The 25,460-nt window shown below is 39.6% G+C and overlaps 1 protein-coding gene across 4 annotated transcripts in view; it reads left to right on the forward strand.

Annotated features, from left to right (window-relative positions):
* The window catches only part of wwc3 (WWC family member 3), a 256,278-nt gene that overhangs the window by 84,954 nt on the left and 145,864 nt on the right, over positions 1–25,460 (forward strand). For all 4 annotated transcript variants that reach the window (XM_028800807.2, XM_051926805.1, XM_028800809.2 and 1 more), the window contains exon 2: positions 17,553–17,662. In XM_028800807.2, coding sequence (XP_028656640.2) covers positions 17,553–17,662 — 110 coding nt within the window. The remainder of the gene's footprint in view (positions 1–17,552; positions 17,663–25,460) is intronic.

The following is a 25,460-nucleotide window of genomic DNA, read 5'->3' on the forward strand; positions in this document are numbered from 1 at the left end:
TTAGTTTTAAATTAAAGTATGCAACAAGAGCAACAGGACTCAGATGGACTTGTTAAGGGTAAATTTTGTGCAAAGGGTATAAAAATATTTCTTTGTTCAGTAATCTAAAGATAACTGGAATAAGTTACTATGCAGTGTATTACAAAGTAGTACCCTGGGGACCATCAAAGAGTTAGGTGAATAGAGACTGAGTTAGGTTGGCCTATTCTCATCAAAATATTGGTGTATTCTGGTAGTAATTCAATGTAAATTAAAGTATATAATAATTGGAAACAAATGTCTGGTAAACTCTGTTGTTTCATATGGCATTGTGTATCATATGACCTTTTCCAAGTTTAAAAAATGGTGTCTCACATTCAAGATTGGACTGCTGGTGTGAAAGTAGCTTAATCTACAGAGGTTCTGTGTACTCTTCCCATCTTGTATTACTTGACTAAAACAGAAAGACGTGGGGATAGTTAAGCCCATGGCTTTTCCTAAAGGAGAAAAAAAGACAGTAGTTGTAGCCTGCCTAATGGTTGTCATTGACAGTTAATTCAAGGCATGGTGCCAGTAACAGTATCCAAGAAATTTAAAATGAGTAGTTCATGCTGACCATTAAGCCAGCGTTTCTCAACCTTTAAGTATTTGCGACCCGAGTTTTCATAACAGTTTTAATCATGCTCCCCAAAGGTTTTTTTGAAAGGAGCCCACTAATACCAATTTGTTCTTTTTTAATTAATGATATATCATAGATGCATATTTTATTATACCTACTTAACTTTTATCGACATTTATCTAACTCTATATTTATTATTCTAGTATCACAATATAGTTTAAGTTCATTTGTTTTGGTTTCAATAGATGTATTTTTCATATTCTTGTTTTCTTTTTTTCACATCTTTGCGCCCCCCCCTTTTTGTTACTTCGTGCCCCCCTAGTGGGGCCTGCCCCACAGTTTGAGAACCACTGCATTAAGGGGTGATGGGGTAAGCTAGCTGCTACTCTTTCGCCATGTTTTCATGTTGCACCAAGAGAGAATGATAGTGAGGAAGAGTTCCTTCTGTTATTTTTGTGTGGTTTTGTTTATGCCCTCATAGTGTTATAATTTTATATTAAAGGTGAGAAAGGAGAGACTCAGTGCAAAATGATGTCTTACCACATTTCTGAAGAATGTTCTTGTAGTGCTTCACCAAAAATCCCCCAAAATCCCACAGTCAATGGGCTTGGAGCCAGCTGAATGGGTTTACTGCTTCATTTTCATTATTTTGATTATCTTTTATAGAGACACAGACGACTTGAAATTAAACATGATATAAACTACAAGATGAAAGTGTCAGCTAAACCAATAAAAATATATATGCAATTACATTTTTCCTCCTCCTCCACCTCTTTCTCATGTTCAGACTTTTCTTAATGCTGGGCCTGTTCTCCTCCTCTCTTTAACACGTTCCCTTTGCCACTGTGCCACCCGTCGTACTTCCTGATCTAGTGGCGCGCTGACCACTTCACAGCTATTTTAGCTTGGCTTCACTGTTTGCTTGTAAATTTAGAACTGACTTCACAGTCTTGCTACTTGTAAAGAAGGCATTTGACGGCGTGCTTCCAGCTTGTATTACCAAATTCATGAAGCTTCTGGTCATCTTGCATTCTCGGGAAGCTGGTCATCTTTCACTTTTCAATGTTTGACTGCTTGTTTGGGTTTTGAGTCACTATATTCTGCAAGAATGGGATTCTTTACTGCTTTCCACAGAGATGGCTTTGGGAACAATACTGGAAAAGCATTCCTATACAGATTCACACATAAGACGGATCTTGACTTTTTATTCCATCCCATTGTATTTTTAAAAGATTTGTATAAAAGGTAGTACATATCTCAAAATACTCTTGATCATCATGTTTTAGATGAAGAATCTTTTGAAGTGATGCCAAGTACATATATATTCTAGGGGTCAAGTTCAGTGGGGTCTACTTCTACCATGTGACAACCCATAACAATGCCACTGGAGTTTAACTGGTGTGAAGACAACAAAACAAAAATCACATCATTTCAAAACAGCATTGTGTTTATATGGGGTGGATACTGGCCTTCTGTATTTTTTGCCTTGGAGTTTGTTGCTGAGTGTGGTACAATGAAGTAGTGGTCAGTGCTGTTAACGCATAGCTTCATGAGGCTGGGATCAAAATTTGAGTTAGCCACAGTCTGTGTGCAGTTTGCAAATTTTCTTTGGGTTTATTATTATTGTCTTTATTCAGCCAATGCCGTTATCCAAACTAATTTATGATACAATAATTAATACATACAATGAGTGTGAGAAAATAAAATATTCATAATTGATAAAGAGCAAAATTTAAAGCAGGCCACAAGAAGTGTAGTGCTATAGTTAGTTCCAAGAACAGATGAAAAATAGGAATTTATCTGAATAAAACTGCGCATATATAGGAATAGAGCACACATAGAAATATAAGAAATCCCTAGATACTTTGAAAATAGGTTTGTTTCGAAGAGGTGCCTAAACATCAGTAGATTAGGAACGATTTAATGGTCATGGGAAAGAAGAACTGAAAGCACCATCTAGCATTAGCTCATCTCTAAGCAGACAGACTGAAACTGAATGAAGATGTCTTGAAAGAATGAAATGAGACACCAGAGACTGGGGTACACAGGGTCCTCATAATGGAACTCAATTTTTTTTTTCTTCCCGAATCCCAAAGATATATGTAGGGTAGTTTAATTGGTTACTCTAAATTGTCTCTGTATGAATAAGAGTAGCTGTGTTGATGAGTGTGTTACAGGCTAATACTGAAGACCAAGCTTGTATGTTCTTTCAATTAGCATGTTATCTGCATGACCTGATTGAATTTTAAGTAAGGTTTTGAATCATTAAGATAATTAAGTAGTTAAGTTAGTACTTAATAAGTAGAGACTATATATACAAATGTATTCAGCTTCTTTTATGGGGTGCACCACGGCAACACCTTGTAGAGTGTAGTCAAACATGTAAGTTTATGAGCTCCCCAACTTCACTTTTCTAGGATGTAAATTCAGGCAAAAAAGGCAAGCTGCCCATTACTGTTTTCTTAGGAAAATTTTCACCATCCCGACTGTAGTTGATTGTACTATGACTGAAGTTCAAATACTCACTAACATTTGAAGATGTAAGGGTTTGCATCTTGGATGGACAAGATGACTGGTTTGAATTTAGAGTGAAGGAGGCTGTTTACCTACTCTGGTCCTGTCCCATCTGGACAAAATAGACACGTGTGCTAGAATGATGTTCATGGACTTCAGTTTAGCATTCAACACCATCATCCCTAAGAAACCCAAAGGAAAGTTAAGACTGCTAGCCTACTTCTCTATGCAACTGTATTCTGGATGTCCAGAAAGAGAGACCCCAGACTGTCCACCATCTCCAGCACCATGCTGAGTACTGGTGTCCCCCAGCTCTGTGTACTCAGCAAAACGTCTTTTCATTCTGCTGGCACCATCATTACATTTACTGATGACAAAACTGTGGTGGGTCTCATCAGCAATGGGTATAAGTCAGCTTACAGAATGGAGATATGATTGTAGGACTGGTGCAAGTGCAACAATCTGTTTTTGTTTTTGACATGGACAAGATGAAAGAGATGGTTGTTGACTTCAGAAAGGCTCATGCTATCCACATTCCACTGCACATCAAGGACCCTGTGGTGGTCAAGGGCAGCAGTTACCTTGGTCTTTACCTGGTAGCTAACCTTACTTGGCCAAATAACACCACCTTCATAGCCAAGAAGGTGCAGCAGCATCTTCACATTCTCCAGGTGCTGTGGCAGGACAGCCTACCTCTCTCCATTCTCACCAGATTTCACAAGGACCACTCTGAGAGCGTTCTGACCAGCTGCATCATCTTCTGGTATGCAACTGCAGCTGTTAGGTCCTGCATTGAATAATACACACAACAGAAAAGATCATTGGGATGGCTCTACCAATCAATTAAGACATCTTTATCAAGCGTTGTTTCCACACAGCCTACAGTATTGTAAAAGATCCACTCATCCCACTATGGAAGTTCCAATTCTTCCATCAGTCTATTTGTCCTAGTTCCATTTGGTATAATTTACCATAGTAATGGAGCCAGTTCTTCCTGATTCATTGGTTTCTGATATTTTGCTTTTTTACTATCTATCTATACCGTGGTCTTAGGAAACATCATTCTGTGCTACTGTTTTCTGTAATACCATTTGTGGATGGCATGACAATAAAGTCACTTGACTATTATAGTGCATACCATTAATCCTAGGGTGGGCCTGAGAAGCAGGCTCCAGTGATTGCTTCTCTTCCCTTGGTCTTTAATTCTAGTGAGCTGTCAAACTCACTAACTGGTCATCAAATTGTGAACTTGGATAGACAATTACAGCATTAAAACCAGGAGCCCTCTGCACACTGATACTGAAGAAGACATATGGAGTGATGAAACGTATTCCAGAACAAACCCTAGTCCAGTTGACCCAAGGAAAAAACCTTTTTGGGGCTTACTTCATTGCTGTTATTTGTGCCTGGCTTGTTTTAAATTTGTACATAAGTAAAGCAGTGTAGTAGCCAGTGGCACATGTAGTAATAAACAGTAATTATTGAAAAGAATTTTAAAAACTGCATTATGGCTTCTATCATTTTGAAATCTGAAACAGCTTTACTGGCAAGAGAATATGCTTTGGGTTGCCAAAGCATTATTCCTTTCTAAAAATAATTAGTAGCTTGGAGGAATTAAATAATTTACACAAAGGGAAAGTTCCATGACCTCTGGAAGGCAGTTTCTTCTGCTGAAAAAACCTAGAAGCAACATTAAGTGAATTCTCACTTTTGATAAATATGCTGCTGAAATGCTGGTTTAATGGTGCACTTTTTGTAACATACAAGTTAATAGTATTAAATGCCACCCACAAGGGCCTGCTTTTGCTCAATATGAATCTGAAGGACCAATTAGCACTCCTTTTCCAAGCCAAAAAATTATTTTTAACTGCGCCAAAGATTTCATACAAGAATGCAGGGTAAAAAGGTGCTTTTCCACAAACCATGCTTTGTCACATTTTGAGACTGAAACTGAGGTCTGTGTCATTTTTTTTAGCAAGTGGTATTAACACGTTTAAAAGGACTTTCGGATGCCAGAAAGATAAAATCTCACCACTATTTTGCCTGCGGTAGCAAAGTGATCCCTCTTGAAATTTTTCACAGGAAAAGATTGTGACAGTGATGATTATAAATGGCATGTCACTTTATACTACTGTTTTTCTCCCCCCACTATATGGGTATTTAAAAATGAGCTTCTCCATTTTAATGTATAGCAGTAGATCTGTGGTATAATAAAATGGAGAGAAGTTCTGTGCTGACCCTGTCTGTTATTTTTTGGTTTAAAGCTACTGTAGGTCTAGCAGACCTGAAATGCCTGTATAGTTCACCAAGGTGAAGACTTATTTTTTTGTCTCCTGGAACATAAAGGAATGTGCAACAGGCATCCCCCACTGGCATGCTTTCTGAGGGACTGCACATGCCATACATTCTGCGAATGCTGAAGGCCCAGGGGTTAATACATGCAGACAAAGTTTGAAAAAGATTGTGCATACTGATTTGTGACAGAATGACTGGGATGAGCTTCTTATTTGCTGTGCCTCTAGCTGGTGTTGAAATACTCACTCAGTACTAGGAGTGATGCTTGGCATTGTTTTCGATTTAACAGTGTTTGATACACATGAGCATGTCTAAGATTTTTCTGCCTTAGAGAATTGCCTATTGCTTACATCAGAGCAGATTGTGTGACTGGAAAATTGATTAATAAATTATTCATTTTTGATTATGTCAGTAATCTAGAGCATTACTTGAAATATTCTTAAAGTATGTATGATCTACTTTTAAAAGAAAAATGTTTATAATGTGTGTAAAATACATATACACTCATTATTAGGTCCATCATGCGTAAATATGTACATTCATTATTAGGTCCATAGGCTTGGTAATACAGATAGGCAGCTATTACAACCAGCCATCCATGCAGCTACAATCTATATAGCATGAAGCCATATTGAAGGTTGCTCAACCAAAATTTGAACTGGGATTGACCTAAATCTCTTGTACACCACATGAATTTTCCTGCAATGTTTAGTTGTAACTTCATAATATTAGCAACTAGTGGACATTTGTTACACACTCCTTGATCCAGTCATGTAGTGTGATAACCCCATTGACTCTATTGCAAACCACAGCAAAAAGTATGTCTTTAGTCATCAGAGGTAACCTAAAAGACAGGATCTCTTGTTGGTTAACTGACTTGGAAATAACAATGACTGAAAAGAGGAGAATGCTTCATGTGGAGTGAGGTCATCAATGGAGTCCCTTAGGGGACTGTCCTTGACCATTACGTGTGATACTGATTTCTGTGTAGTTAGTGGACGTGAAATGTACAGAAGATACTAAAAGTGGAGGAATGGAACTTGCGGTGGAGGCATCAAAAAGTTCAGAAAGACTCAGACAAGCTCCAGTTCTGAGTGAATGCTTGGAAAGATCAGCAAAAGGAGCTTCCATTATCAATATAAGATGCAAGACTGTCCTAAAAGAAGCAACTTCTGAAAAGTATTTAGTAGTTAATGTTGACACTACATTTTCATAGTTCAAGCAATGTGCATAAGCAATTAAAAAAGCAATAAAATATTAGGTTACATCGTAAAAACTGTTGAATATAGATTGATGTTACACTTAGACTATAGAATGCACTAGTGAGACTGCATCTGGAGTGCTATGTGCAGTTCTGGTCACCATGTTACAAAAAAGACATAGCAGTACTTTAAGCTGTGTATCAGACAGCAGCCAGGTGTATCCCTGGACGTAGGGACATGTTGTACTGTGACAAACTCAAGAGAATTAAATGTTGTAGCAGTAGGGGGCGCTATCGCTCCCTTGAACCCTCAGGTACCACGCCAAACACCAGGTAAAAGTGCAATACTTTTTCTTTTTATTATAAATACGTGCACTAAGCACCCTCCACTCCACACTACTCATACAAATACCAGTTCTCTAATTAATTAACAACAATACACACTCCTCCTCTCCCAGACACTTAGCCACCCTTCCTCCCAGCTCAGCTCAGTGTCTGGGCTTTCCCACAGTCCTTTTATATCCCCTGACCCGGAAGTGGTTCCAGCCCAACAATCCATAAGTCCTCATCACTTCCGGGTCAGATTAAAAGTCCTTTTCTTCAACCTGATCATGACACACTTCCAGGTTATAGGGCACGTAGCACTCTGTAAGCCTTCCTACAGCGGCTCCTGGTGGTCCCCACGGTATCCAGCAGGGTTGTTTATAAAAACTACAATGTCCATGATGCCCTGCTGGAATTTGGGGACCTTCCATGCTGCTGGGTGGGCTCCATCTGGCGGCCTGGAGGTGTGGACCAGAATATTTGGCCGGCCATCCCTCACAATGTTTTTAGTCACAAGGAGAGGAACTGATGTGGGTCTTCAAGGGTCTGAAATGCATTGATAAGGTGGATCCAGCAGAATTCTTTCATCTTAAGGGTGAATCACAAACTTGAGGACACTGATTGAATCTTCTTATTCTTTGAAACGATTGGATAACAGAACATGGTCCCAACCACGGGAGGCTGTCTTATTAACTAGGTCTGAATGGTCAGTTGTGGGCTGGTCAAATGTTACCTGACACGATGCAGAAACTGAACGAAATGCTGCAATGAGATTTCTAGAATTGATTATATTAGCAGTCATATTTAATGGTAAGCCACTGATACTATGTATTTTCTTAAAGTGTAATTTTTACTATACATATAATTTTATAACAAGGATCTTTTCTTATTGAGCTTGCTGGGAAAAGAAGAAGTCGTCGTCTCAACTCTTAATGAAATTCAGGGTCATGGGGTGCTGGCAAGAACCAGACCCTGACAGGTTGCCAGTTCATCACAGGGCAAAAATGAAATATTCTTTTAAAATAAAAGATACTAACTATGTGCTCGTGCCTAAGGACATTTGTTGTCTGAGTGGAGCTACCTTTAGGGCAAGCTGTTATGACTGTTAAATGAACACTAATTGGTAGTACATGGGTAATTAGGACTAAGTGGAGTCAAAAGTGCACTCAGATGAACAAGCTATCAACTGTAAAAGGGAGTGCCAAGAAAGATAAATTCCTGCAAAGAATAGGTGACAGTCTACTTTGAAAATTTCATAAGTGTATTAAGGCAGTCTGATGATCCACGAGTTGTGATTAAAAAAAAAGGTGGGGAATTTTTGCCAGGGATGTATGTGTTTTTGTGTTAATACAGGCCATACTTGATTTTAATGATACTTGTTTTTTGCATCTGCAATTTGCCCTCATGCTCTAAATTTATAAGGAATAATGTTCTGCAACATGATACAAATATATGAATGTTATGCATGTCCTAAGCTTTTCACTTATCTTTGTTTATATGGTGTATTCCAAAAAAAACCAAAAAACTTTTAGATTAAACATACACTGCTTTTGATGGTTTGGACATTTTAGTCGCAGTTGGGAGACCTGGGGACCTGGGTTCGCTTCCCGGGTCCTCCCTGCGTGGAGTTTGCATGTTCTCCCCGTGTCTGCGTGGGTTTCCTCCGGGCGCTCCGGTTTCCTCCCACAGTCCAAAGACATGCAGGTTAGGTGGATTGGCGATTCTAAATTGGCCCTAGTGTGTGCTTGGTGTGTGGGTGTGTTTGTGTGTGCCCTGCGGTGGGTTGGCACCCTGCCCGGGATTGGTTCCTGCCTTGTGCCCTGTGTTGGCTGGGATTGGCTCCAGCAGACCCCCGTGACCCTGTGTTCGGATTCAGCGGGTTGGAAAATGGATGGATGGATGAGAATTTCAAATTCTGCTCATGCACAACCCACATGCCTATCTTACCCATTTTAACTGTCTGTGCTGCAATGCAGGAAGACAGTACAGGTTGTAAAAGAGCTGGTTGCTTTTACAGTGCTAAACATTTTAATATTTTGATGGAAGTACTTTATCTTGGCAATGCTAGTCTTCAAAAGAGGCCCACCAAATCATCAAGCTGGTTAAACAGGTGGTGAGGAGATACACATTTAATCCACTGGGGGACATAGTGAGAAAGAAAATGAACAATGCTGCATATCCTCTCTCCACACACTAACAGAGTCTTCTTCTTCTTCTTCTTTCGGCTGCTCCCGTTTGGGGTTGCCACAGCGGATCATCCAAAATTGTTGTCCACATATTGATTTGGCAAAATTTTACACCGGATGCCCTTCCTGACATAACCCTACCCTTTTATCCGGGCTTGGGACCAGCACGAAGAAACACACCGGTTTGTGTATCCCCTGTGGCTGGGTTACACTAACAGAGAGTACTTCCAGCAAATTATTTAGCATTACTGTGTAAAGAAACCTTAATAAGGCTGCTTTATACGAACAGCAATATGTTGTTATAATGCCTCATTGTAATTGATATCTCTCTCACTTCTAATATTTGTGGGGATGGTTTGTGGGAATTTATTTGCTCATTATTTCAATTAATTTGAGGTAAAATACAAGCATACTAAAAGCAGAACAGAGCATTTTCTCTGACTGTATGTGGGCTTAGTGAATAAAAGAATAGATGAATTAGTGTGTTTACATGCACACATTTAATCAGGTTAAGGTGACTAACCTGGTTAAAGCAGAAACTTGGTTTCTCAATAATCCACGTCTACATACACACGTAAACTTCTAGAGTTCTACTTTATCAAAATACTCCAACGTCATTAAACTGTGAAAAAAGACTTAAACATCACTGTGGCCACTATGAATCAGAAAATAAGCATGGGGCCTGTGATCATTTTTGTTGTATTTTATAAATATCTTAGTCAAATTGACACTGTATTTATAGGTTTCTATTATCAGCTTGTGACTGAGCCCTGCAAAGGACTCAGGACGTGTGTTTCTTCCCTTATGCCCAGTGCTGCTGGAGTAATAATAACGCAGGTATTTTTACTTCAATAAGAGAAGTATTGCATTTGGTTACTCATCACTTTAAAAAGTAATTGAACTGCTTAGCACGTATTACTTTTGCAGGATTACCCCAAATGCTCTCGGGATTATGTTGCTGAGTTTAGCAGTGTATGTTCAGCTCATCAACACACATTTAGCAAAATCTGAAATATTGAGCCAGATTATTTCAGCCAGAAGTAGGAATAAAGAGATCACTTGAACTTTTTGCTCTGAAAATGTATTTTGTGAATGCATTGACCTGTGGCTACTGAAAGCCTGTTTGAAGCAAATACAGTACACGCACAGACTGACAGAGCGCAATGGACATTCACAGAATAAAAAATTGTTAACAGTACCCAATTAAGGGTATACACGGCCACATAGGTTATTCACAGAGAAATCTACCTCTGTTAATTAGGTTTCTCAGAGGCCTTCCATAGATAATTTCTTCACATCCTACAGACGTAACAGTGTTTCACACTGATTATATGCTGAAAACCCCACAATGTTGCACATACCTGTTCTGCTGTTCTTCTCTAATACTTCCTGCCCTACCTCATCAGCATCACTGGACTGGCTCTCTGTGGCTGCCAGCTGGAACAGAACTGTGAAATAAACAGGCAGTGTTTTGTTTTCCCTGGGCATTCAAAGTAGGTGGCATTTCAGTATATATTATTTTCCCTTTCTTAATAGGTTACATGTAGCCAAAATTCTAAAGCCTAAAGTTACCTACTAAAGACATGTAGTGGTGCGGAGTTAAAAGTACACTTGTTGGTTGCTAAGTTAATTTGTGTGTCGATGGTAATGCTTTTGTCATGTGAAGCAGAAATGTCAGCTGGACACAGTGAGTTAATAATGCTAGAAATGCAGTTTGGTTTAACCAATATAATGGACTGTAGGGCCAGTCACATTTGATACAGTAGCTTCCTGGTTACTTTGCTGTCACCTAGTGCTACTGAATTTGGGAACCAATGTAGTATTGTAAAGGTAATAGATGACAACTTTGCTCACCTTTTTTAAATAAAGCTGATATTTTTATACATTATACTGCATCCTTTATTCTAAATAATCATTGCTTTCTCATGAGCACCTTCTTTTTTTCTTTTACTTCTGGTGTCCATTGTAAATTCGGTGAGCTGGTCAAGAAAACAAGATGGATGATTGGTTGGCTTTAATGTCACAAGTTCGGGTTTGTAGTATTTGGGGAAGGGTCACCTCCTTTTCTGCACACAAAGTGGGGTTGTGTCAATTAGATGTACTAAATGCACGTACATTTATTTATGAGGATATGAAAAAGTGTGCATGGCAACTCATCTGGCCCACCGGGAAATCTCCTGAGATGGCCACTCTGCCCCTGAATTATACAGACTCAAAATTAAAATAAAATCCTAATAATACACTTTTATGAAGATTCATGCATTAGCTATGGGGTAATTACCACAAAAGATTGTGTAATAACTATGAAGACCATTGTTTTTATTTCCACTTGTAGGGTTAAAACATGAAACAGACTTGATATAAACTTTACAGATGAGTGCTTTTTCTGTACAGATGTGTCATTTTTATTGTGAGTTTCCGGTCAGTGTAGATATCTGACCACTGATGAAGTACAGCTATTTTTAGGATGGAAATTAAGTATGCAGAAGCGTTCAAAAGTCCTTTTCTCCAAAACCAAGGGAGCGGGAAAGGTCAGTTGAGAGGTCAGTGTCCCCTTGTTGCCCCTGTGGCACCAGGTTTGAGTCGATGTACAGGGCATGGAGCACCACTCCACTCACAGAGCTCAAATTGCATGAGTGTCACACATCTGGGCACCGCTGATATTGCCCTATTCTGATTTTTTTTTTGGTAATATTATAAGGTATAGAAATGTCTGATAATGTACCAGGCAAACTTTTAGTCTTTTAAATTGTTGGTTATGCAATAAATACTGAGTCGGTGCAGCAGCCCTCCTCAAATAGTATTGTTTTTTAAAGACAGACAATATTTTCTGTTCCTTCTCAGTAGTTATTTGGACAGTATGTAGAATATTTCAGTCTCTTAACAGCTTGTACATGATGTCAATAAACATAAATGTAAACCTGCCTACAGGATGTTTGGGCCTCAAGTAGGCACCAGGTAACCAACTGTTAGCCTTCTCCTGTGTACTGTAGGAGCAGAAGAAAAGAAATACTATGGATGTGCAGTGTAAAAGTGACTTTTGACATGAATAAGTCATTAATGTGCGTGCGCTTAACAATTTAAGGTCAGGATTGTTTCCAAGATTTTCCTAATGTCTGCCAGCGCTGCTTTCTTATTTCAAATTTATCTGCTAAAAAATAGTGCTGCTACCCGACATTTCCATGAAACAAACTCAATTTGTGATCAGTCTTTGTAAAGTGTGCTTTTACTGCCTGTGTCTATGTGGTGTTTCTTCCTGGTATTCCAGCTTACCTTCACATCACTAATTTCGAAGTTTGTCTGATGTGAACAAAGGCTGGGGGTTCACGTCCTGGATCCTCACCTGCATGAAGCTTGTATGTTCTCCCAGTATGCACTTGGGCTTCCCCTGAAGCTCTTTCACCAGTCCAAAGACATGTAGGTTAGAGGGACTGGCGTTGTTAAATTGGCCACGATATGTGTGTGTGTGGTCGTTCGCCCTGTGATGAACTGACACACGGTCCAAGGATTGTTCCTGCCTTGTGCCCAATGCTAGATGGGGTAGACATCAGCAACCCTTCTCAGGAAAAAGTATATATAGAAAGTGGATGAACGGATGGATGAATTCATGTATTCTGCTTCTGATGGAATAGCATTCTGCCCAGATATTTGATTTCTTTAAATAATGGATTAGGTGTGAAATGTGGGAATGAATGATGTGTTTTATTAAATATATGCCAATATATTTAAAACAGTTCTGTTCCATAACTGTGTTCAGCCAGCATGGTACTCTGCCACGCATGCAGGGGCATGCCCGTCTTTCCTCCTGAATCATATGTTACCCAGCTGCAGATGTTGCACTTTTTCCTTTAAGATCAGATACAGTCTTGAAGCACTTTTTTTTCTAAATAATTCTATTCAAAACAAGTCACTCGATTCACAGTGTACCTTTTTCCTCCACCACACCCCCACCCCCCCCTGCCCTTTTCATTTTTACAGCCCAGAAAGCCTGAGTCATGGCATATTCTCCAGACGCAAAATTAAAGAGAAAGGTTGCAAAATTAAATGCAGAATTAGTTGGCTTCTAGTTATGAGTTGTGGTCCCCCAGAATACTGAGCCTAAGCAGTCTATTGCCATGCCCAGTGTTTTAGTCATTTTTGCCTCCTGTTATCTTGGTCTGAGTTTAATTTTACAATTTAAAGCTTGAAAACTGTACATAACACGGTGGGTGTAACTGTGATTAATGGAATTGTGTGTTTCATTTTGGTTCAAAGTGATGGCTGGTGTCTGCTTCTAGTCTTTCCCAATACCTTACTGTATCCACTGGTCCTTCACACATCAGACACAGAGTGAGGAGACCAAGGTGTGAATGTAGACATAGGGTAGGACAAGATAACCCATTCATTCTTGACATTTCAGGCTGCCTCAGAGCTGAGAAATCACAGATTCGTGAATTACCAAGTAGTGTGGTAGACACCTCAAAATTACGACTTGGTGTTCTTTTTCACAATCTCTCTCTCTCATATAATATATAATATAATATATACAGTGTATATATATATATATATATATATATATATATATATATATTTGCAGTTGGAGATCCACAAAGGGAGAAAAAACGAATCACGTATCATAAAATAGTTTTATTCCTGAGCTTTCAACCCCTATCAGGGGTCTTCATCAGAGGATAATGCTTAGACTTACAAGAATCAAAGGCAATATATAGCAACACATTCAGTGGGGGGGGTAGGTGGAGGTGACTAAGTCAGTATAATCAAGGGGGGGGGGGGGGTTGTATAGTTTAATTATTGTGTACATGTCCTTCTTAAGTTGGCATATGCTGGGTTTATGTCCAAGTGTCTGTTGATGGCGTTTTCATCTGATAGCCAAGACTCGGCCAACTCTCTGGCGCTTTTTGTACTGGCCTTAAATTTTACTTTTACGTTGTCCCAGTTGAATGTGTGTCCTGTCGATTTAGTATGTGCATATATCAAAGATAGTGCATCCTTTCTTCTGACGGCGTTGCGATGTTCCTGTACATGTGTTGAGATTTTTTTTGACGTTTGTCTTATGTATACAGCTGAGCAAGAATTGCATGGAATACTATAAACTGCGTTTCGGCTGTCGATTTCTTGTTTTTAGCATTAAACAGGACCGTGCGCAGATTGTTGGTGGGTTTATGTGCTATTCTGATATATATATATATATATAGGATGATCAAGATTGATAGGCCTGTTCTCTTCAAAACTTTTCAGATATTCTAAAGACAAACACCACAACCACAGGAAAGACAATGTCGCCTCTCCAGCAGACAAGAGTGAGCCAAAGGATTGCTGCATGGTGACTGTGCACACCTAAATTAAACTGTGGATCTCAGTGAGCCAATGATAAAGCAGACATAGTGTAAAACGAAATTAAAAAAAAGTTAAACAAGCCTGAAATTCAAATGGCAAAACGGAAAAATTGAAATTCAGAAGGTCGAAACACCAGCTAACACAAGAACAGGAAAATCAAATATGAGTGAAATCACAAGACAAAGTTTAAAAATTCAAAGACAAAGCCAAATGTCTAAGAGAACACTAGAAATCTCACTTACCAAAGGGAAACTGCGGAGAGTGGACATTGTACAGGCACGGCTGCTGATGCTCAAGTAACACTGTCCAAGTTTTTTATGTCCCCTGCCCCTCTGTCATGTGACTGGCACATAATGGAAGTTGGTAAGGTTGAGAGGTATCAGGAGTATTAGTGTGCTTTGGAAAGACTAGGAGTGAATCACTAACTCATTACTGACTGTGGACATTTACCTATGCATAGTACTTGATTATTATGCATCATCTTAGAGTCCTCTAAATAAAAAAAAACAAAATTTAAAGCAGTGAAATAAATTTAAGTAAACAAAAACTTTAGAGAAGTCTGTGTTAATGACACAACTTTGCATTTCTTGACAAATCATTGCTTTCCCAAAGAAAACTTGGTAGCTAGGAAGCATCAAACAGAAGTTTATCAAACAACAAAAGAATATTTAGTCAATAATTTTGATCAATTATCTAAATTCACTTCAACTATATAACTTAATGTCATGTCACATTTGATGACTTTTCCAGCGATTTTTAGTCGTAGCCTTAATTTACATAACCTTAGCGAGTTGGAGGAAATCGTTGGTGCACTCCCCTAAAGACCAGCTGCATAATAAGAAAATTCCCAGTCACTCACTCCAACTAGTTAACGACTCGCTCTGACAAAATCACTGTGCATGTGAGCTGACAAGCAATGAGTGGCCATCCAGAAGTTGAATGAATATACAGTAATGCAGAAATGAGGATTAAAGAATGCGGATGCTTTAGATATCACAAACAAAAGAAGGACTTGTCTGTCTGATGCCTCGTGTTTTACATACCACAAAAGAATAGATAAAAGAAAAACAAAAATGGGACAAGATTGCTTGTAAACTTGCCGTACCTGTTTTGTTCTCAAAGCAGCACATGCTCCATCAGGCAGCATGCTATTGGCTGTCAGAAAAATGGGTGAGCAGGACTGACATGCAGTGACTTTGACATGACCAGCAATTCTTAGTCATGTAAATTAACATTGTCAGCTACAGTCAAGTCTGAAATACCCATTATTGGTAGTTGTGTAATGTAAGATCAACTTTAGGTGTTTGTTTCAGATTCTCCTGATGCTTTATGTGAAAAAAGAGCTTCCTTCCTTTCATATTAAGTGCACTTCCTCTTAATTTCCGGATGGACGTAATCCTCTGTTTAACTGAAATAATTCAGCTGGAGCAATTTCCTTGAGGCATTTATGAATTTTTAGGTCCCCTTGTGGCTTTCTGTGCTCATAACAATCACAGTAGGACATGCTTAGTTAAGTGGGGGATGCACTTTGATCTTTGAAATGCAGGATTCACATTCATTTAAATTTCAGTGAATTCTGAAGTTGAGGAGCAGATTTTTCCTGAAGGGTAAAAGCTTATGTGTATTATAAATGTTAGGATTGGCTCTTGGGTTGCCTTATAAATACTGAAACACTTTACTGGTGTTCTTCACCTAGCTCCTGGTTTGTTTCAAGACATTTTGAATTTGAAATGTGACTCACTAACTGAATAAACAGACCTCTTTGATTAAAAAATATATTTATATGTGTAGGTCATGAGTCAGGTCTTTTATTATTACTTTTGTATCAACAGGCCCACTTGTTTGAATTATACTCGACACCATTATATGTTCCAATTCGCATGGTTCAATTGATTTGTTTAACTTATCGTTCTCTTAATTTTACACTTAAACACGGTGGTCATCTGGTCATCCATCCAAAAAAGTATCAACATAAGCAGCACAAAGACACTCCTGTTGCCCCTCTGGGGTTGTGTATACAAAAAATATCTCTGTTATAGTGATGTGGTTTTCTAACTTGTCCATCTTAAAAGTACCACAAAGCAATAATCCTTTTCATATTACATATCACTCAGTCTCATAGACACACACACTCACACTTTCAGTTTTTCTGGCCTGTCTTTCTCCACTAGTGAGTCCAGGCCCTAAGTTACATCCTCACTCTAGACTCACCGATCCCCTATGACATAGAGGCCACTTCCAGGTTCAGTCCTGAGTTCACTTCCATTGTTAATTTGAAAGACCACCAAGCCACAGTGTCCCACCAGTGACTCCAAAATCAGTTAGCCTCCCTAAACCCTGTTCTGTCTTAAAAGGGCCAGGACTATAAAATAACTTGTTATCCTCTTAAAAAGGCAGCACTGCCTCCACAGTCCCATGTAAGAAATATGTACTTCTTCATATTAGCCTGTAGGAATTGACTCAACCTGGCATGGTGTCCCAGGGTCTCTGACCTTCATTAGTATTTTTGTTGGCCTGACTCCCAAACTACCAAAAATTACTATTTGCTGTATCACTCTGTTTCGGTTACTGGTTCTCCACACTGGATTCTAATAATATATGCCATTTTCAGTGTTTGGGGATTTACGTGGCTACATAGCATTTAGGTGCATTTTAAGCTGCAGTCTGTAGTAATAATGAAAAATTATTTAGCAAAATAGTATGAGAATCTGCTGCTTTCATGTCAGAGAAGCACGGTCATGGTTTACACTTAGACCATTAACTGTGTATGTTTTTTCCCCATTTAGAGCTCTATGGTGACAGTATGCATTGCTTATTTTAATTATAGCTTTTCGATTCCCAGCTGGGGTCCTGTCATCTGCTGGTTGTGAGGGTTTCTGAAGTTCTTCAGTTGACTGACCACCAGTGTTTCTAACATGAGTGAGTGAAGATATACGTGTTGATGCTCCCTGCAATAGCCTGGCATTCCATCTGGGAATTCGTTCCCATTGCTATCATATTCCTGTGACTTTATTATGAGCAAATGGGTTCAATAAGTAAAGGGATGTGCAAACCACACATGTAAAAATCACACTTTGTATGTTTGTTCTCATTTCAGGATTACAAAGCCGTTGACGTTTGCTGACTGTGTTGGAGATGAATTGCCACTGGGCTGGGAAATTGTTTATGATCAACAAATTGGTGTCTACTACATCGATCACATTAACAGTAAGTCATCTGCGATGCACAGAATGAAAATACTTCTTTAGTGCACTGGTGCAGAAGGTCTCTCGCACTGAACCCTGCTCTGCTTCTGTGAGATGAAATAAAGAAAGGAAATTTATTATGAGCAACAGAAGGCAAAGAGCTGTCTGCCCTCTTTGTATTTTATTGAATACAATAAGAATTAAAATAGACTTTTCTACAAACTTCTGTTTTTAAGGGCATTTGAAATTTAGTCCATTTTATCAGTTTAATGAAATATAGTTTAACATGGGAACGAATACTGGAGAAAACATTGAATTTAAGTTGTAGTAATAATATATTTATTGTTAGTTTAGCTCCTGTTAAGTAAGTGGCTACTTCCTGTCAAGTGTTTATACAACTTTATTAAGGATGATTAATATTTGACTTTGTTCACATAATCTATAGGAGTGCCTCTGACTAAGAAAAAAATAGATGCCAAGCAGAAATGAAAATAAAAAACATACTTGACACATAATTCTCTATAACTCAAGAAAGATTTTACTGCAGACTGTTAGTTTTAATTAGACAATAAAATGTGGGCATAACTTAAAAGTGGGCTCCATTTTATGAGGCAGTTTTAAAGTGTTGCTAGGAAACATCACACTGCAGTGTTGCTCTGTTAGGGTTTTGCAGGCAAGATAAATTATTAAATAAAAAGTGGAAAATAAGATTTTTTCGACTTCTTGAAAATTATCATTGTTTTCTTCTTGACTTAGTAACTAAAGTAAAAAAATAAATTCATTTTGTATAATAATAATTTGTAGCCCTAACATGTACTTTTTTCCTTTTTAAGGCAATTAATCAAATTATAACTAAATTTTCATTTGGGAAAGATATACTTGATGGAACTCATACTAACAAGGCAGCTCCATCATTCATTTTAGGTCAAAATATGATCTGGGCATTTGAGTAAGATTTAACAAAACATTACTTATCACTACAGGGTCCAGATAAAATATAGAATTTAAAGAAATTAATATTCATATTTCATACTTACACATTATGAGATTATTGGTGTTCCTGCAAACAAGGCATTCCAATAAAAATCAAATCATAAATACAGAATGATATAACACATGCACTGTATTTTCCTCTTTATGAGTTTCTCCTCCCTTTTTAGTTCTTTTCATTTAATTCTTACAAGAAATTTAACCATGAATGTAGTAATGTGCACACACAATGTAAAATAATTACAACTATAGTATGGCTAAAAGGCATGCAAAGTTGAAACATAAACTGATAATTACTGAACACTAAGGAGAGTTTGGCTAAGTGAAGTGTTATAGCTCAGATTATTAAAGACAGCCAAGCTAAGTCATGTCGAGGGTGAAGCAGGCTGATGTAATCGGGAAGCCCCTAACAGTGGTTACATCTGAATTTGTATGTTATGACACTGTTAAATGTTTTTCAAGTTTATGTATGGGAACCACCTCACAGTTTTGTTTTGTTTTTTGTTATTTTTGAGGCTTTCAGTAGGGGAGTCCCAAACTCCCCTCACCTCCTATTTCACTGCATACCTACTGTATATTAGAGCTGAAATTGTGAATTTTAAACAGTTTCAAGTTTCAGCAAACCAGACCTTTAAACCAGAATGTGGTCATTAAAAGCAAATTTGGCTGAAATTCAGATATTTCACTTAATTGACAAATTGTTGGCATAAGATGCAACTTGTCATGCTTTACAATGAAATATCAGAAAAATATCAGTGCCACTGCTCATGTAATTACATTGAAGCAGTGTCCTCCTCCAGCTGGTGTTTCTTTATCACCTGCTGCCTTAGTTCAGCATTTTGACTATATACTTTCAACTAGCCTGAATCATCTTGCTCCACTTAAAATGTATAGATAGATACTTTATTAATCCCAAGGGGAAATTCACATACTCCAGCAGCAGCATACTGATAAAGAACAATATTAAATTAAAGAGAGATAACAATGCCGATAACAATGCAGGTATACAGACAGACAATAACTTTAACGTTTACCCCCCACCCCCGGGTGGAATTGAAGAGTCGCATAGTGTGGGGGAGGAACAATCTCCTCAGTCTGTCAGTGGAGCAGGACATTGACAGCAGTCTGTTGCTGAAGCTGCTCCTCTGTCTGGAGTTGATACTGTTTAGTGGATGCAGTGGATTCTCCATAATTGACAGGAGCCTGCTCAGCGCCCGTTGCTCTGCCACAGATGTCAAACTGTCCAGCTCCATGCCTACAATAGAACCTGCCTTCCTCACCAGTTTGTCCAGGCGTGAGGCGTCCCTCTTCTTTATGCTGCTTCCCCACCACACCTCTGCGTATAAGAGGGCGCTGACCACAACCGTCTGATAGAACATCTGCAGCATCTTATTGCAGATGTTGAAGGACGCCAGCCTTCTAAGGAAGTATAGTCGGCTCTGTCCTTTCTTACACAGAGCATCTGTATTGGCAGTCCAGTCCAATTTATCATCCAGCTGCACTCCCAGGTATTTATAGGTTTGCACCCTCTGCACACAGTCACCTCTGATGATCACAGGGTCCATGAGGGGCCTGGTCCTCCTAAAATCCACCACCAGCTCCTTGGTTTTGCTGGTGTTCAGCTGTAGATGGTTTGAGTCGCACCATTTAACAAAGTCCTTGATTAGGTTCCTATACTCCTCCTCCTGCCCATTCCTGATGCAGCCCACGATAGCAGTGTCATCAGCAAACTTTTGCACGTGGCAGGACTCCGAGTTGTATTGGAAGTCCGATGTATATAGGCTGACCAGGACTGGAGAAAGTACAGTCCCCTGTGGCGCTCCTGTGTTGTTGACCACAATGTCAGACCTGCAGTTCCCAAGACGCACATACTGAGGTCTGTTTGTAAGATGGTCCACGATCCATGCCACCAGGTATGAATCTACTCCCATCTCTGACAGCTTGTCCTTAAGGAGCAGAGGTTGGATGGTGTTGAAGGCGCTAGAGAAGTCCAGAAACATAATTCTTACAGCACCACTGCCTCTGTCCAAGTGGGAGAGGGATCGGTGTAGCATGTAGATGATGCCATCCTCCGCTCCCACCTTCTCCTGATATGCGAACTGCAGAGGGTCGAGGGCGTGGCGGACCTGTGGCCTTAGGTGGTGAAGCAGCAGCCGCTCCATGGTCTTCATCACATGTGACGTCAGAGCGACAGGCCGGAAGTCGTTCAGCTCACTAGGATGTGATATCTTTGGGACGGGGTGATGCAAGATGTTTTCCAAAGCCTCGGGACTCTCCCCTGTTCCAGGCTCAGGTTGAAGATGCGCTGTAGAGGTTCCCCAGCTCCAACGCACAGGCCTTCAGCAGTCGTGGCGATACTCCATCTGGACCCACTGCTTTGCTGGCACAAAGTCTCCTCAGCTCTCTGCTCACCTGTGCTGCTGTAATTGTGGGTTGGGGGAAACTCTCTCCTATGTTGGTATCAGCAGAAGGATGGTTGGAGGGTGCAGTACTCTGAGGTGAGAGTGGGTTAGGGTGGTCAAACCTGTTAAAAAAAAGTTGTTCATTTGGTTTGCTCTCTCCACATCTCTCTCGATGGTGGCACCCCGCTTCGAGCTGCAGCCAGTGATGATCTTCATCCCATCCCACACTTCCTTCATGCTGTTGTTCTGCAACTTCTGCTCCAGCTTTCTCCTGTACTGCTCCTTCGCCGTCCTGAGCTGGACTCAGAGTTCCTTCTGCACGCGCTTGAGCTCATGCTGATCACCGCCTTTAAAAGCCCTTTTCTTCTGGTTCAAAAGACCCTTGATGTCACTTGTAATCCACGGCTTGTTGTTAGCATAGCAGCGTACTGTTCTTACTGGAACTACAATGTCCATACAGAAGTTGATGTAGTCAGTAGTGCAGTCAACAACCTCCTCAATGTTCTCACTATGTGACCCCTGCAGGATATCCCAGTCCGTAGTTCCAAAGCATTCTCTCAGAGCCTGCTCTGCCTCAGGGGACCAGTTCCTGAATGAGCGTGTGGTTGTAGGTAGCTCTCTCACTCTTGGTTTGTAGTGAGGCTGAAGCAGAACAGGTTATGATCTGCTTTCCCAAGCGCAGGCAGCGGGGTGGCACTGTATACGTCTTTAACGTTTGCATACAGTAGGTAAATAGTCCTATTTCCCCGGGTGTTACAATCCACATACTAGGAAAAGGCAGGTAATGTTTTGTCCAGCGTCACATGGTTAAAATCTCCAGCAATTAGCACAAGTGCCTTGGGGTGCTGCGTTTACAGTTTAGCAACAGCTGAGTGGATGATGTCACTCGCTAGCGAGGAGGGATGTAAATAGTAACAACAATGACGTTTACAAACTCTCTGGGCAAGTAATAGGGACGCAGACTTACGGCCAACAGTTGGATGTCCCTGCAGCAAGTGGAGATTTTAACGTTTACATGTCCAGAGTTGCACCTTCTTGTATTGACAGAGTGTGTGAGTCCACCTCCTTTGTGCTTCCCGCAGGTACTTGCGTCTCTGTCCGCTCTAACTGTGCTAAACATATAGTGTGACATTTACATGCTGTACTGCTAGATTTTCTTCTGAGCTGCGTCACATGAAAGCTAGTGGGTGAAGGTTTGAATTCCTTAGTACAAAAACAAGCTTGTTTGCCCATGCAACTGCTTTTAAGGAATATGTTGTCCTCTATAATCAGGCACTACAGAGAGATAAGATTGCTTTTTATACTAACAGCATTCTATGTGGTCAGCATAATACCCAAATGCTTTTCTCTACTGTCAATAAGGTACTTAAACCTGCAACTAACTTTCCTTTGATTGCCTCCTTTGATCTCTGTCAGAAATTTCTGTCCTTTATTTAATAATATCTGATTTCTTCTGAATTTCAAAGGGGTCCGTTTGTTCAGTCAAAACTGTGTCCATTTCCTATCTTCACTGGCAGCTGTTAATCTAGTTTCCCATTGTTGGACGATCATGCAGGCCTTAAGCTTGTCATGACCGCCAGGCCAGCTGACTGTATTCTAGACCCCATGCATTTTTCTTTGGTTAAGGCTGCTTTGTCCTTTCTTCTTACTTTTATCACCAGTATTATCAATACATCTTTTTATACTGGCTCGGTCCCTTCCAGCCTAAAGATGGCTGTTGTTATACCTGTCCTCGAAAAACCTGGACTTGACACTGAGGATTTTAAAACTATGGACCTATTTCAAATCTTCCCTTTCTTAGTAAAATCTTACAACGTGCTGTTGCTGGCCATTTGAAAGACCATCTTGCCTCTAATGATCTGCTTGAGGAATTTCAGCCTGGTTTTAGGGCCAGTCACAGTACAGAGACAGCACTCATCAGGGTGACGAATGATATCTTAATCGCAGCGGATCATTGTCTTTTAACATGAAAGATCTTTTTAGATCTTACTGCTGCTTTTGATACAGTACATCATGACATTCTTCTTTTTAGACTTAGTTGAATATTGCTGGAAATGCTCTTGTGTGGTTTAAGCCGTACCTTAAGGACAGACAACAATTTGTTGCAATCTGTAGGTTTAGGTCTGACCCATCTTATTTGTTTCAGGGTGTCCCTTAGTTAGCAGTTCTCGGCTCTCTGCTCTGCCATTATTAGACGGCATGGTCTACAGTTTCATTATTATGCTGATGGTAACACACATTTATTTACGCACAGGGCTTATGCAAACATTACCTCCTCCTGCATTGGTTGCCTGTTTGGCTGGCATCAAATACTGGTTGTCTGAAAATTTTCTCAGACTAAATAGTGATAAAACTGAAGCTTTAATTATTGTATCTCCTGGCACTTTAAGGAAAATAGATAATATCTCAGTAAGTCACAGGCTTTATTACATCTTTGTCTGTACAGGTTATAAATCTTGGTGTTATTCTTGATCCCAAACTGTCCTTTGAACCATATATTATTAATATTACCAAAGTTGCCTTGTTTCACCCAGCAAATATCAAGGCTGCATCCACTGCTCTCTGATACTGCAACTGAGATGCTTATACATGCTTTTGTCACCTTGCAACTTGACTATTACCGTGCATTGTTGTTTGGTATCCCTGCTCGGAGCCTAAACACATTTTAATATGCACAAAATTCATTGTCACGAGTGGTTACCCATTTAAAACCCTAGAAGCTTATTACTCCTAAAGTAACACTGGCTACCTGTCCCTTTCTGCATTCAATATAAACCTCTCCTTTTAGTTTTTAAGGCTCTACATGGTTTCGCCCCATGTTACTTGTCTTCTTTATTATGTCCATATACTCCATCATGTTCACTTCATTCAACTGACTCCTTGCTGTTAACCATTCCACTGTACAGATTGCGCCCCGTGGATGATGGGACTTTTAGTGTATCAGGACCACAGTTAAGGAATGCCCTGTCTTCGGAACTTTGTACATGTACCTCACTTTTTGTTTTTAAATCTAAACATAAAACCAATCTTTTTAATATTTTTTTTGTTGATTTTGTTAATTATGTTTGTATATTGGACTGTTTGTTATGTACTATTGTGGGCAGAAGTTTTGAGAATGACACAAGTATTGGTTTTCACAAAATTTGCTGGTTCAGTGTTTTTAGATCTTTTTGTCAGATGTTTCTATGGTATACTGAAGTATAATTACAAGCATTTCATAAGTTTCAAAGGCTTTTATTGACAATTGCATTACGTTCATGCGAAGAGTCAATATTTGCAGTGTTGGCACTTCTTTTCAAGATTTCTGCAATTCGCTCTGGCATGCTGTCAATCAACTTCTGGGCCAAATTCCGACTGATGGCAGCCCATTCTTGCATAATCAATGCTTGGAGTTTGTCAGAATTTGTGGGTTTTTGTTTGTCGATTCGCCTCTTGAGGACTGACCACATGTTCTCAATGGGACATTCTTTATTCATGGCTGTGTTCTTAGGCAAAACTGTGAGTGAGCCCACTCGCTTGGCTGGGAAGCAGAATGAATGAATGGTCTCAGGAGGCTTTACTGTTGGCATGACATAGGACTGATGGTAGAGCTCACCTTTTCTTTTTTCCGGATGCCCCAAACAATCAGAAAGGGGATTCATCAGAGACAAAACCTTTACCCCAGTCCTCAGCAGTCCAATCCCTGTTCCTTTTCCAGAATATCAGTCTGTCCCTGATGTTTTTCTTGGAGAGAAGTGGCTGCTTTACTGCCCTTCTTGACACCAGGCCATTTTCCAAATGTTTTCGCCTCACTGTGCATGCAGATGCACTCACACCTGCCTTCAGCCATTCCTGAGCAAGCTCTGCACTGGTGGTGCCCCAATCCCGCAGCTGAATCAACTTTATGAGAAGATTTTGGCGCTTACTGGACTTTCTTGGGTGCCCCAAAGCCTTCTTCACAACAATTGAACTCAATCAGCATGACAGAGTGATCTCCAGCCTTGTCCGCGTCAACACTCTCACCTGTGTTAAGAAGAGGATCATTGAAATTATGTCAGCAGGTCCTTTTCTGGCACGGCTGAAATGCAGTGGAAATTGTTTTTTTGGGATTAAGTTCATTTTCTTGGCAATTAATTGCAATTTATTTGATCACTCTTCATAACATTCTGGAGTATATGAAAATTGCATTCATAAAAACTGAGGTAGCAAACTTTGTAAAAATTAATATTTGTGTCATTCTCAAAACTTTTGGCCACGACTGTATACTGTTGTTCAGTGTATTTGGGTACCTTGAAAGGTGCTTTTAAATAAAATGTATTATTAAATATGGTAGTGTGTGAAAATTCTGAACATGAATTGATTGGTGGCCTACTCAGCTTGTTCCTGACCAGGTCGCAGTACTGCAGCAACCTTAATTTGAATTAAGTGGGAGAAAAAAATGAATACATA

Source organism: Erpetoichthys calabaricus, chromosome 4, assembly GCF_900747795.2.
Source record: "Erpetoichthys calabaricus chromosome 4, fErpCal1.3, whole genome shotgun sequence".
Lineage (NCBI taxonomy): Eukaryota > Metazoa > Chordata > Cladistia > Polypteriformes > Polypteridae > Erpetoichthys > Erpetoichthys calabaricus.